This window comes from Zalophus californianus, chromosome 9, assembly GCF_009762305.2.
Source record: "Zalophus californianus isolate mZalCal1 chromosome 9, mZalCal1.pri.v2, whole genome shotgun sequence".
NCBI lineage: Eukaryota > Metazoa > Chordata > Mammalia > Carnivora > Otariidae > Zalophus > Zalophus californianus.
In genome coordinates this window covers 20011413-20023982 of record NC_045603.1, presented here as the reverse complement: position 1 = coordinate 20023982, position 12570 = coordinate 20011413, and the positions used below count along the sequence as shown (strand labels likewise).

Below are 12570 nucleotides of genomic sequence, written 5' to 3'. Positions count from 1 at the left end.
AAGAATGACTTTAAATTGACTTAGGAATAAAACATTCTAATATAAGAGCTGCTGGTATGGGGTTCATTTTATTATCTGAAGCAATCACTATTATCAACATGGAATGCTGACTTTCACTACAGAGATATGGCAAATTCCATTGATCAACTCTCATCTTTGTGTCCATTTGAAAAAATATAACCATCTGCCAAAATGACCTCCAGAGATAAGCGATCGACAAGATCTAGCATTTAAACCATTCTTACTTAGTGTATCACTGGTCTCCTTTTATTGTTTCTAAATTAAACCTTTGCCATATATTTTCAACAAAGGTATATCCACCTAGTACAAAGTCAGTCAGACTGGAATAACACGAAAAGATGCAGCTCTAGTGTCTACTGTTTTTTAAAGATCTGTGTCCTCTCTTTTCACTTACAGCTAGTTTAGATGCAAAGATGGGCAAGGGATTCATAGAGAATAATTACTTTAATAACAACAATACAAACCTCCCTCTACTTATCAAGGACTTTGATCCCCTTATTCTAAATATCTTTTTACGTGATAAATATACCTTGCCCACAGTCGCCAGCATCAAACCCACAGGACAAGACATTGCAAGCTTGGTCACAGAACTTATCAGCAAGCCAGGAATTCGCACATCCTTGATTACAGTAAGAGATACTATTTAGTCCTCCACCAAACTGCCAGGGCTGTCCAATTCCAATACTGCCGGTACCTCCGCCTCCTGCAGCATAGCGATTCCCACCACTGTTACCTGTAGAGGGAGGAGGAAGACAGAATCTTGCTGTGCTTATCATCTTGAAAAAGGACAGTTCCTTTTTTCTCAGTAGTGCTATCTAGAATGATGCCAGCATTTTGGTCAGAAAAGGTTCACCCCATTGTTTACCAGAAAATTTCATGTACCTTAAGAAGAAAACAAACTAAAAAGGGAGCATCACTTGACAGAGGACTGGGCATAAGATGACCACGCCTTGGCACTTACTAGCTGTGCAACCCTGAAGTACAAACTTGCCCACAGGGGCATGTAGAGGTGTGTGTGGAGCAGCCTGTCAGAACTGCCAAAACATGTTCTACTAATATGGGGTGCCAACCTCATCAACAAATCCTAATGTTCTATTAGGGGCTGATGTCTCTGGACAGGTCTCTGGACTGCACGGATCTTGGCATGTGTGTGTTCTCTCACTGCGGCTGCTTACATTTTCCAAAAGTACATCAGACAGAACATAACTTTTGTTTCTTCTAATACTCAGCACTTTTTCAAATCTGCTTCTACATATGGAATACGTGAATGATAATATCTGTGCACATACTCTGTCCTCCTTAGGTGACTAAGAAATTCAAGTGGATAATGGATAATGCTTTATAAATTTAAATGCTTTATAAACTGAAAGGCAATCAATAAATGTAAAAACATGCTATTATCAACAAATGCAGATAGAGATGTAAGAAAGAGAGCGGAGATGCTGAAGAGATTAAGATCTTTATTTCTCTTTGCCCACTGACAGCAAGCTGCTGCTGAAAGCCACCAGCCATGAGCTCCTAGAAGAATCAGTTAAAGTGATTCTTGCTCTTGAGTTTACATAATTGAAGATATTCCTGATTTTCATATTTTAAATAATAAAAGGTATTTTCAAGTGCAGGGTCAGCCTGGGAATATGCCCTCAACAAGGGAGAATATGAAAAAACTGAGCCACATGGGGACAATAGTCATTACCTCCAGAATCTATGGATTACTGTATGTATTGTTTTCATACATGAGGAATATTTAAGTCACTGTACTTATTCAGTGATGATTAAGAATGGAAAAAAAGTCCATAAACATAAATAAATTACATGTGAGCACATCCTTACCAGAGCAGTCACCGCCATCCCAATCACAGGCTGAATTATTACAAGCTTTGTCACAGTAGCCATCTTTAATCCAGGAACCTGGGCAGCCCTCAGCACAATTTGGCACAGGCCATGTCAAGTAAACCTATGACAGAGCCAGAAGGAAAATAAAATGGACAATTTTTAATCTCAAATTAGGATTCCTTTAAAAAAAAAAGAAACTGAGCCTCCAATAAAGGTTACGATTCTCCCTCGGCTGGCTGACTACATCCACGTGGCATATTTTACATTGTTTGCTACAGTAGTTTAGATTCCTGCTCTGTCAATGATTCTTACGGAGCACATTTACTCTTTTTCATTACTCAAGGAAAGCAGACAAGAACTCAACTCATGGATTAATCTATTTTAAAATAAAACAGCAACACGTCAGACTTAAGTACAAAAGCGTGCCAGAGCAGGTAGGAAGTATACTACACATTCACTGCTTTTCTGTGACAACTGTCATTAATTCCTGGATGTATTTACCTATAATCTTGTCTCATGGCTGAGAAAAGCAGCCTCAATATCCTTATCTCTGTGCATAAGGTCCCGTGATAAATTATTAGCACAGTGTTCTAAGTTGTGGACTCACCTGCTTTCCAAAATGAGTGACATGGTACATTGTTAAATTTTTTAATTAATTAAAAAAAAATACATTCCATGCCTCTGCATGCTCCATCTATGTGGAATGTCTTTCTTTATCTAGTTAACTCTTACTTGTTCTTCAAAGTTCACCTCAATTCAGATGGGAATTCTTCTCTAGCTCGGTCTGATTTCAACCTCCTGGGCCCCCACACCTTCCCACCGAGGGCACACCTGCCAGCACAGAAATCACTATCCCTAGTTACTGATTTTGTGTGTCTCCCCTGCCAAGCCACAGCTCACCCTGGCAGCCCTACAAACACAGAGGAGGCAACTGAACAGGGGAAGGAGAGAGTGAGCACACTGGGATGGCATAAACAGCAAAAGGAAAAGTAGCTTTGCGCAATTTGCATTTCCAGCTGCAGGCTTCTGTAACTTAGAAGTTTATGGTGGTAATTCTCCAACTTTTCATTGAATCCTTCTATCAGGGCCACAGGAGTAGTCCTAGTTTCCTCAGTATGCAGACAGGAAACACACATCAAATCATTGCCCAGGACCATCCTCAACTGTTAGCTCCTAGGTCTGTGCTCATAACCACTCTCCATCATGCCTCTCAAAGCCACGATGAGACTGCTGCCTTACATAAAATTTCATACATGTCTGTAAGCAGAAAATTGAGCTCACTTTTTATCTTGGCCATTGCGCTGATGTTCTAACCATGATTTTGTATTTCATAGTGGTTTTGCTTTCTTTGCTATTGTCATAGTAGAAAATATAGAAGGTGGGTTCTGGGTGTCTGACAATGTGGGGAAGCAAATAACTACTAAGGAGCAGTTTTTGTCCTCCCAAATTGTTAACTCTCCTGAGCTCAGCACTCAAAAAATGCTTATTTGACCCAAACTGTATATACAGTAGTATGTATACTGTTTTCCTGATCTGTTTATAACTCCTAAGTGACTTCTAAGCTAGGCATCCCTTCCTCTTAGGCACTCACCTTCTGACCTTTGGAGTGACTATAAAAATCATCTGGCCAGACATCCTTTCCAAACATGACATCGTCGTTCAGATAAATAAACTTCTGGGACAGCCCTTCAATGCGATGAATGTGACTTTCAATAGCAGGTGAACTAAAGGTAGGCAAGTGGCTCAAATTTCGAAAAACATCCTTTTAAGAAAACAACAACAAAGGCAAGAGAGAAAGAGGGTGGATGAGAATTATTTCATTTTGTTTTCGGTTTTGGAAGGAAGGAAGGGAGATGAGTCAAAGGGGATGGAGGTGGGGAGGGTGAGGTAAAGGGGAATGAAATGAGGGATAGGTGAAGGACAGAAAAGGAAACCAAAGCCTTGTGATATATGGAAAGTCATGGACCTGGTGTGTGACTATTGTCACTCGAGGGTTATCAAGGTTCAGCCAAGATGGAATCTGCCCATTGGTAACAATGAAAATATTCCGAACCCAAGGAGCATGCCTCTCAATGGATCGCAGTGAATATCTCAGTTCTTCATTATCTTCAAAACGGCTGGCAGAAACATCTTCGTCCTGCTTAGACTGAGAAGAACATTTCACACATGAAAATGTAAAACACCACTTAAGTCACACCTTTCCTCCTGGCTGTCCCCTCTGCCCAATATTCTTTCAGGGTGCTCTCGCAGACCAAGTCCTACATTTGAACATTACAAAAAACGCAAAACACTCGGCATATTTAAAACATAAATGCCCAACATTTCTTTTGCACTTTTTAAAAGAGAAGGTTCTTGGATCTGATTCTAGGTCACTTCAGTTAATATTAACCAGTGGCAATGACTGGAAAATCAGAGAAGTTCCAATCAACTCATCTCTCTGTAAGTCTTCTTCCTTCTTCTAGTATAATGACCTATAAATAAATCCTTAACAATCTAAACCCTTGATCAGGGTTTAGAAAGAATCTCTGCATCCCTTACCTGGCTAATGGCACTCAGGTCCCATAATAAATATGCAGGACTTATAGTCAGTTCTTTTCCATCAATGGTCATGTTCTTCTTTGTCTGCTTGTTCAGTTCTTGGAAATCTTTGGGGTTATTCAGTTTTAGAAGTGCTACACTGGCCTCTGAATATAACTGTAACTGTAAAATAACAAAAGGGTTACATGTAGAAAAACAGAGCCTCAAAGAAGAGACATCTCTAAATTCCCAGTTTGATCTTTAACCTTTAAATATATGTAATATATAATACATACTTAAATCTATATTATGTATGTGAACCATGAGAGATGATCAACTCTGAAAAACAAACTGAGGGTTCTAGAGGGGAGAGGGGTGGGAGGATGGGTTAGCCTGGTGATGGGTATTAAGGAGGGCACGTATTGAATGGAGCACTGGGTGGTATATGCAAACAATGAATCATGGAACACTACATCAAAAACTAATGATATAATGTATGGTGATTAACATAACACAATAAAATCTATATTATGTATGTTTAAAGATTAATTCTAGCTCTCTATATAGAGTATCAACTAGTAAGCCTATGATCACCAAAAGGAGATGTAAACAGGCCAGACACACTTCCCAAATGAATGGAAGAACCCAGGTATGTAAAACAGAGGGAGTGGTGGAGTTGTGGTAAATGGGACATTTCAGGCCCCATCCAAAAGCCGCAGCCACTACTCAGTATCAACAAGTGCAGCAAGATCTCCTAAGAGGCCAGAATCCCCAAGTGTTCTATGAAATCTCCCCATTTTCAGTGCTGTCTCAAATGTTTTCAATTGTCCTGCTTTCAAACAAAACACAACTGGTAACCAATTGTGACCTTTTTTCTAGAATATTACCAATCTCCTTATACTGGAGGAAACCCTGCAATGTAACATTGCTGGGACTGGTAGAGAGCAAGCCTGCTAACAGGGTCTCCAAACAGCTTTTGTGCCCCACACCTAAGAGGAGTGTCTTTGACAGGGCTGCTTGAACAGTTTCCATTAGGAAAAGCACCTTTTGGGGCAAAGCCTTCAAAGAAATCATCAGTCTAAGATGATCACAAACATCAGTATGTTTTACAAACAGGCTTTCCCACCACACTACCAGATCCAATTTCATGTTCTAACTCTGTATCATTCAATTTCCAATGAAAAGAGGCTTTCATAGCTTAAAAAGGTGGGGGGAGAGGACTGAAATCTATTAATCTAGGACAGTGAACCCCTTCTGCTGAATTGACTCTCCTAACAGGGCCAGTTTCTTAATTTATAAAGCAGAGCAAATGCAAATTATTTTGGGCTCATTCTGAGCTCTTATATATGCTACCTGACTAATTTACCTCATCTTTCAAAGTTTTCCTGAGTTTATGTCAAAAACTAGAGATTCAAGTTAGAATTTCATTTATATTTTTCCCCTTACCACAAACTGCATGTGAGTGTATGGGTGCACACATGCACAGGTGTATACTGCCTTCCTGACCACTTTCTTTCATCCTGACAGCACCTGGCATATACTGAGCACTCACCAAAGGTCAGCTCTCCCTGCTGCTGTCACCCTGCTTCAGTATGTTGGGGGACAGGTGGGAGACAGGGTGGATATTCTTCTATCTGGCTATTTACTGAGTCTCACTGCCCGCCCCAGCCTCCCCTGCTCTATCCCTCCCCCCCATAGTGGCTCCCACAGCACCTCTGAGGGCTCCCTGAAATATAAAAATCACCAAATTTTTATAAATGTAGTACTTCAATACTCTAAATTTTATTGGGCAAATACCCTTATCTTAATCTCTTCTATACAAACTGCTTTTCGTCTGGAAACCTATTTTGAAATTTCATAGACATTTTCCTGACTAGAGAGATGAAAAGTAAAGAGCTTAAAGGAATATTAATATGTAGAAAAAGCTTTTCTGCCACCATAATCAACCAAGTTGTGAGTGGTGAAAAGGGTGGGGAGAAGTATATTCTGCTAGCCACTAGGTGGCACCCTAATCCTGGACACCTTACTTCTGCAGAAAGAGAGCCAGGAGGTGGTAAGGAAAAGCGGGTGTAAGTGCTGAAGGCTGGATTAGCCTGGGCAGCTGCTTCCACATTAGCTTCTTATATGAAATTATAAGTTTATCTAAATTTTTTTTTCTATTTTTTTACACAGACCACAGTGACCTTCATGTGTGCAAAGTACAGTTGTTAAAAACCCAACATAAACTAAGAAAGGAGGCCATGGCCTCCATGGGGCAGTGCCAAGGCAGAGCCCCATACTCAGACCTGGGGAGAAAGGGCCCTGCACGCCAGCAGGTCTAGGGCTGGCAGGCAGGAAACTGGGGTCTCACATCAGTCCCTCATGGTAAAGAACAGAGATCTGGTGGGCTAGAAGGAGCCTGATCAAGATGGGGCTGTGGCCTTGGCCCCCTCCTCTGAGTCGGTCCCACAGCTCTGACTGCAGGTAATCAGCGAAGAGAGCCTTGGCCCAGTGAAGGACGGGTCCCAGGCGGTGTTTTCACACAAAGTGGTCAAAGTGCATGGCCAGCACGTTGTAATCTAGCCTGTTGCACACGATGTGGTCACAGTGCTCCAGCAGGATGGCAAGGCAGAGAAAGAGCATAAATGGGTTCCCCTGGCCAAATACCTGGGGCAGGGGCAGGCCCAGTGGGGCTGGAGGTGGCAGGGACTTCCCAGGTTTTTGTGGGGAGCCCAACTCTGGCATCAAGGGGGATCCTGCAGCCACATCACCAGCGAGAGAGGCCTCTTGGGTGGATGGCGGAGATGGGGAGGATGGGGAATCAGGGCGCGAAGAGGAGAGTGGGTCTGAGATGTTCAACAAGGGCTCAGAGAGGGAGTTGGAGCTGATGAGGGCAGCTGTTCAGTTTATCTAAATTCTTTAAATTTTAAGTTTCTCAAAGAGAGAACAGCTTCTACACCCACCCACTGCAGGCCCACAACAAACAGATAACATGACTGAGAAATAAAGGTCTGCTACTTTTAAGCCAGAGATTTCCGAGTATTTGTTACTATAGCATTATCTAGTATAACGGATTGATACACCTATACATGGTAGCATAAGGTTAGGGAAAAAACATGCCCACTAATACAACTGAAAAACAAATCATTCCAGTAATCTGACAACTCAAAAAAGTTTTATAAAACTTAAATCAATTCCAGAGTTGCTTTAATCTACGGAAGTGTCTATTTTAGAAATAAAACCAAAACAAAGGGTACCATACTTTAAAAGAGGAGGTGCATAAGATAGTTTCAGGGAAGCCAATAAAAGGGGCATTAATACAGTTATTACTACAATTTATTGTTACCTTGAATTTGCCCTGAACAGAGGTTTGAGGTGACAGTAGGACAGTATGCTGTTCCCATCCCACCAGCACTGTCCTTCCTGCCGGAGCAAACACCCTGGTCAGCCTTCAAGGATCTATGCAGCCTCCTTCTCTTTGGAAACTTCCCCCATGTCTCTGATCCACACAGACCTTTCCTGCCTCTAAATGCCAACTTGGAGGTCTGTACTACTCTCCTTGATAGCTCATACTATCTTATTTTGCTACTTGAATACTTCATATGCACACATACTGCCTCTAAAACGTAATTCTAGGTAGCTTGAGGACAAGCCCATGTCTTCTCTTTCTTTTGCATACCCACTTAGCAACCAGTAGTAGTGAATTAAACTAAATGTGAGAACATACCTGAGAGCTTTGGGAAGATTTTTCCACGTGCTCTAACATATGTTAAAGAAGTAAACAAAAACAAAAATCAAAAACCATATGAAAACCCCACTATGAATGAAAATACAGAATGATTTAGAATGAGCTAAAAATAAAGACCAATGGATAATGTGATTTCCCAAAAGGTGAATTCTGTATCCATCACACACAATTCTACAGATAAATTAAGGGGTTATTAATCAGATCAAACTAGAAAGCTTTCAATAGAAGACTGATTTGTAAGACTATAGTCCCCAGAAAAGTTTTATGAATTCAAATCTAACATTTTGCAAATGAAAATATTTTCAACCCCCACTTCCCTTCCTGGGGGTGAGGGGATTCTAGTTTTGCTCTAAACAGAATGATAAATGCAAAGTTGTAGTATATATACGACCACGGTACCAAAAACCAAAATGACTTCTTGGAATAATTACACTGCTCAAACATTGCCTTTATATTCCAGGACATGGTACATGGTGGTGTGTTCAGTCACAGCCTTTCTTCTTGCTCATGCCTTACATAAGCATTTCTTGAGTGGCCCCCTAAGTACCAAGCCTGTGGTAATCACTAGGGGTACACAGGTGAACAGGCAGTATCTGTCCTGGGTTGCTCATACGCGGGCAGGGTCTCCAGGGCAGACCTGAGCACTGGCTGGCTCGGAGGCCACAGGCCTAGGCCAAGGCCTTCTGGAGGACCCTGGGAGGGCAAAACAGTCCAGCCCATTGAAGTTCTGAAGTCCAGTGTCTAATAACCCTTTCCTCCCACATGCCACAAAGCACTTCTAACAACACACCCCGAACTGAGCTCTGAGTTTCCTTCCCAAAAAACTTGCTTCTCCTGAGGCTCCGAATGTGGTTTAAGCCATCACTTCCATCTTCACTAGTAACATCCACTTCCCCCTTTCATTTTTCCTTCCCTCTCCCCAACAGCTAATAAGTCACAGGGTCATGCTGAGTATTTCTTATAGATGTTTCTGGAACCATTCTCATTACTGGCACTGCTGCCAAGACAGTTGTTGAACCTGAACATCTTGCTGGGCTACGGCTGCAGTGGCTGAACTGGTTTTCTGCCCAGCCTCATCTTTTAATCTCTACCACCATACCTTCTTCAGCTACTATGTTCCTTAGAAACAGATCAAGTGCTCCTCCTAAGGATGCCTCCTGCCTCCAGGATAAAGTCCAGGCTCCTTACCAGATCTTTCTCAATCTGGCCTCAATCTCTTTTCCCAATCTCAGCACCAGCAAAATCCCTGCCTGGTTGCTGTCTTCCAGGAACAGCTGCCTTGGTTTTCTGGAAACCACGGACTTGCAAGCCTCCAGCCCTTTGCTCAGGCTGTTCCCTCTTGTTGGAATGGTCTTTCCCACTCCCTTCTCCGCTGGGAAAATGGCTGCTGTGTTCAGGGCCCAGCTAAAATGCCTTCTATTCTGCAAAGCCTTCCTTGTGCCAGTATACCTAAAGCCCAGGTGTTCTTACAACACTTTGTATAAACACTTACTTGGAAGTGATCATGCCCCAAAATTATTTAAATGCTTTTTATTCACTCAGTGATCCTTAGCACAGTCCCTGGCACACAACAGACATTTACTAAAAGCTCACACTCTCAATGGACTGGGAATCCAGTGACAGGAAACTTCATTCTCAAGGTATTCATAATAAAACTAGGAAGAGGAACCTACAGAAAGTCACTTGAAGAATTAGCTTCAAATGCTGATACACTCCCCTTATCTTCCCCTTTCTCTTTTTCTCTCTAACCTCCAAAAACCAGAAGTTCTAATCCCTGAAGTTGATTGTAGGTGTTGGCATCATGAAAATGACCTGCAATGAAAGTTATGGATAATTAGCTTGACCCTCTGAGGAGGGTTTTGTGGAGGTCTGCTAGCCTCCACAAAAACAAGCCTGGGAATCCAAATAAATCTCCAGCCGGGTGAATAACGGTAGAAGGGGGTATCATCGTGCACAGAGCCTGTTGGTACTACTTGTCCAAATCAAGTTATTACCCCACCCTACCTCTACCTGCATACACCACACTCCATACCACCCAAAAATAGTTTGCTGAAGGGTCAATCACTACTTGGATTGGCATTCTTCGACAGCACACACCCATCCACCAACAGACACAGCAAAAGCAATCAGCACCGGTGAGCAGCTGCAGCAGGCAAAGAGCAGTCAAACCTGACTGGAGAATGGAGATGTGTCATGAACCTTCTTTCCTTTAAAAACATATTATAGTTGGAATCATATAAACAGATTCAAGAATGTCATTCTTGGGACACCTGGGTGGCTCAGTCGCTTAAGCGGCTGCCTTCGGCTCGGGTCATGATCCCCGGGTCCTGGGATCGAGTCCTGCATTAAGCTCCCTGCTCAGCGGGGAGTCTGCTTCTCCTTCTCCCTCTGCTGCTCCCCCTGCTTGTGAGTGTGCTCTCTCTCTGACAAATAAATAAATAAAAATCTTAAAAAGAAATTTTCTGCATAAGGAATTTCAGGTAACAAAGTATAGACACACATGTCCATAATTCTAGAACCAATAGCTTAGAAGCCAAGAAGCTAAATAAACATTGGCTGTGGAGAAAATGGAACCCTTGTACAATATTGGTGGGGATATAAATTGGTCCAACCACTATAGAAAACAATATGGAGTCTCCTCAAAAAATTACAAATAAATCTACCATACAATCCAGCAACTCCACTTCTGGGTATATACCCAAAGGAAATGAAAACAGGATTTTGAAGCAATATCTGCACTCCCATGTTTACTACAGCATTATTCCCAATAGCCAAGATATGGTAACAACCTAAATGCCCATCAACAGATAAACAGATAAAAAGGATGTAGTATATATATACAATGGAATAGTATTCAGCCGTGAGAAAGGACATCCTATCATTTGCTACAACATAGTTGGATCTTATGCTTAGCACATAACACTAGGTGAGAAAAGTCAGACACAGAAAGACAAATACTGTATATCACTTATATGTGGAATCCAAAAAAGTCAAAATCATAAAAAACATAAAGTAAAATGGTATTTACCATGGGGATAGGGTTTGGGGAGTAAGACTGACATTTTAGGGAGCCTGGGTGCCTCAGTCGTTAAGCCTCTGCCTTCAGCCCAGGTCATGGTCCCGGGGTCCTGGGATCGAGTCCCGCATCGGGCTCCCTGCTCCGCGGGGAACCTGCTTCTCCCTCTCCCACTCCCCCTGCTTGTGTTCCTGCTCTCGCTATCTCTCTCTCTGTCAAATAAGTAAATAAAATCTTTAAAAAAAAAAAAGACTAACATTTTAAAAACACAAACTTTGCAATGAGTACTAAGTAAGCCAGAGAGATCTAATGCACAGTATAGTGAATATAGATAATATTGTACTATAATTTTGTAATGTGATAAATATTGCTACAATGGCAATCATAATACATAAATGTATTTAAAGTAGCATGTTGTACATCTTAAATTTACAGTGTTATATGTCAGATTTTTTCAATTCCTCTTCCTTAGAGGAAGGAGAAATACAGTATCTATTTTTAAATAACTGAAGATAAGAAATAATTCAACCCCAATCTAGCTGTAAACTACTAGATTTCCAAGTACCATAAAAAAAACTTAAGGAAAATATGAAAAAAATGTCATTCATATTACTATCACACTTACAATGGTCACACAGTATATCTTAAAACAGTGAAACATTTATGGAAAGAAACAAGTTAAAGGGAATGTTGGGGGTGGGGCAGGGTATTAAAAAACACAGTCAAGACAGCAACTAAATAAGAACTCCACAAACACTGCTCTTCCCCATCACTGCCTCCCCATCTCCATCCTCTCACCTCCAAATTGTTAAATGACACCAACAGAAGGAAGTAAGAGTCAGGAACCTGAACACTGTGGCAGAATTTAAAGAACATTTCCTTGAAAAATCAAGAAAACCAGACCCTAAAAAATTCTGAGCCCAGAACTTTATGCCTTCTGTTCTAAGAGAAAAGTATTCACGTTTTACAACCTGGAATGTTTGACAGAACCACAGGTATCTTGACATAAGGTCAAAAGGAAAGAACACCCATACAATAGGGCAAGTGGGTCTGAAAACAATAAATGTTAAGGAAAAGGCATGTCTCAGGGCAGCCTCCAAAGTCAACTCTAACAAATGGCACCAAAGCGTGAAGAGTTAATAGGTATAAATCCCCAAATACATTAGTGGCTCAATTAGCCATTTATGAATAAAGGTTTCACATTATCAACCATTCCAAATATCTGAAGCACACTCCCTTTATGAGTGAAGGCTCTTAATAAATAGGCAGATTGCAGTCCAAGTGTTTACTTACTATATACATATATGACTTCCCCCACTCCCTCCTGTGCTTCCGTTTCCTTCCACTGTAAGTTCCATTCGGGGCTTTTGTCTGTTTTGTTCACTGCTATATTCTCAGCAGGTATAAAAGCACCTGACACATAGTAGGAGCTCATTTGTTAAACAAATGAATCATG

General features: G+C 41.4%; 1 protein-coding gene across 3 annotated transcripts in view; it reads right to left on the bottom strand.

Annotated features, from left to right (window-relative positions):
* GNPTAB (N-acetylglucosamine-1-phosphate transferase subunits alpha and beta) overlaps window positions 1-12570 on the bottom strand; it is a 72264-nt gene that overhangs the window by 16996 nt on the left and 42698 nt on the right. For all 3 annotated transcript variants that reach the window (XM_027593592.2, XM_027593593.2, XM_027593594.2), the window contains 5 exons: window positions 4393-4554; window positions 3821-4000; window positions 3446-3616; window positions 1852-1975; window positions 551-754 (listed from right to left, as the gene is read on the bottom strand). In XM_027593592.2, the coding sequence (XP_027449393.2) occupies window positions 551-754; window positions 1852-1975; window positions 3446-3616; window positions 3821-4000; window positions 4393-4554 (841 nt within the window). The remainder of the gene's footprint in view (window positions 1-550; window positions 755-1851; window positions 1976-3445; window positions 3617-3820; window positions 4001-4392; window positions 4555-12570) is intronic.